The sequence below is a fragment of the Leptonychotes weddellii genome, unplaced genomic scaffold (genome assembly GCF_054177405.1).
Source record: "Leptonychotes weddellii isolate Sample4059 unplaced genomic scaffold, ASM5417740v2 HiC_scaffold_3762, whole genome shotgun sequence".
In the NCBI taxonomy this organism is placed as follows: domain Eukaryota; kingdom Metazoa; phylum Chordata; class Mammalia; order Carnivora; family Phocidae; genus Leptonychotes; species Leptonychotes weddellii.
Genome location: NW_027979272.1, coordinates 7,511 through 9,393, shown reverse-complemented (window position 1 = coordinate 9,393; position 1,883 = coordinate 7,511). Strand labels below are relative to the sequence as shown.

Below are 1,883 nucleotides of genomic sequence, written 5' to 3'. Positions count from 1 at the left end.
AGTGTATCTTTTTGAGTTCTGCCATATGCCAGTAGTAAGAGTCATACACTTGTACAACTTCAGGGCTCTTTGTTGTTGAATGTGGAAGGTAGCATTTGGGCAGAGCATGGGCTCTGGAGTCAGGAAGCCCTGGGTCTGAATGGGTTCTGCCTCTGACTTCCTGTATGGCCTTGGGTAAGTCAGTCTTCCTTGCTGGGACTGCATTTCCTCATTTGTAACAAGGGGATGGTACTGTGTGGATCGTAGAGCTGCAATGAACTTAATTATTTAATTAAATAATGTGCCTGGTACACATTAAGCACCCAATAAAAGGTAGTTGTTGTAATACCAATTGTGAGGATAGGGTATCCTGGGGTGGTGTTTCTGCTGAAGTAATCTCTTCCCCCTTTTGACTATCCATGGTGGGGTCAGCAGAAAAATGGCCATGCACACAAGATGTCTCCCTCATCGATGCCAGAAGTGAAGGTAGATGCTAGAGATCATTTTTTTCTGTCAGTTTAGAGACGTATATTTTCAATCATGAACTAGGAAAAACACTTTCTTCTTCTTCAGCACTTTCCACAGGGCATCTTTGATCTCTCTGTTCCTCAAACTGTAAATGAGAGGGTTCAGCATGGGGATCACCAGCGAATAGAACACAGACACCACCTTGTCCCTGCCAAGTGAATAGCAGGAGCTAGGTCGCAGGTACATGAAAAAGGCCGTCCCAAACAACAGAGTCACCACCATCAGGTGCGAGGCACATGTGTTGAAGGCTTTCCTTCGGCCTTCCACTGAGCGGATCTTCAAGACAGCAGCTCCTATGTAACTGTAGGAGATGAGGAGGATGAGGAATGATGTCCCCCCCACAGTGACCACCACGAGAAAATTCACCACTTGACTAGGGAAGGTGTCAGAGCAAGAAAGTGCCAGGATTGGTGGGAGGTCACAGAAGAAATGGTTGATGATGTTGGGTCCGCAGAAGTGGAGCCGAAATATGGAGCCGGCCTGGATCAGGGAGCTCAGGAAGCCACCGACATATGCCCCAAGCACCATGCGTATACAGAGGCCATGGGACATGATGGCAGTGTAGAGCAGGGGGTTGGAGATGGCTGCATATCGGTCATATGCCATGGCAGTCAGGAGAAAACACTCAGTGAGACCCATGCAGACAAAGAAAAAAAACTGAGCAGCACAGCCCAAGAACGATATGGTCTTTTGCTCCTGGAAGAAATCAGTGAGCATCTTGGGGGCCACTGTAGAAGAGTAGCAGAAGTCAATGAAGGACAAGTTGCTGAGGAAGAAGTACATGGGTGTGTGCAGATGGGGGTCACTTCTGATCAGAAAGATGAGGGCCAGGTTCCAGGCCAGCGTCACAAGATAGATACCAAGGAAGGTCACAAAGAGAAGAGTCTGGAGTTCTGGATGGTCTGCAAATCCCAGGAGGATGAACATGGACACTGAAGAGCTGTTCCAGGCCTTAGTTGTGGACATGTTTCCCATGGACCACAAGGACAAGATGCAGACCTGCCATAATAATTATAATCCACATTACAGGTTACGTCAGTCAACAAAAAATTACAAAATGCACAAGAGGGGGGCACAGTATTGAGAGAATCACAACTTTATGCAAAGATTCTTTCTCTCAGAAGGCAATTTTAGTCATTGTTTTAATTTTTGTTTTCTTTTTATATAGTACAGTGTGATTGATGTGAGCTCAAGCTTTGGATTCAGACGCCCTGTGATCACCTTCTGTCTCTACCACTTAGTAGCTGTGTCACTTAGGGTGAGATATCCAACATCTCTAGGCTCCAGTTTCCTTATCTTCCAAAATGAGTGACAGGACCTACTTCATATATTTGTTTTAGGAACTAAATAAGGCAAAGTGTGTAAAGTGACTGACA

At 45.9% G+C, this 1,883-nt stretch overlaps 1 protein-coding gene across 1 annotated transcript; it reads right to left on the bottom strand.

Annotated features, from left to right (window-relative positions):
• Nucleotides 1-513: 513 nt before the first annotated feature.
• LOC102730700 (olfactory receptor 5A1) lies at nucleotides 514-1,473 on the bottom strand. The gene has a single exon (XM_006747826.2). It carries the CDS (start codon nucleotides 1,471-1,473, stop codon nucleotides 514-516), a length of 960 nt encoding a protein of 319 aa, XP_006747889.2.
• Between the last annotated feature and the right edge of the window lie 410 nt (nucleotides 1,474-1,883).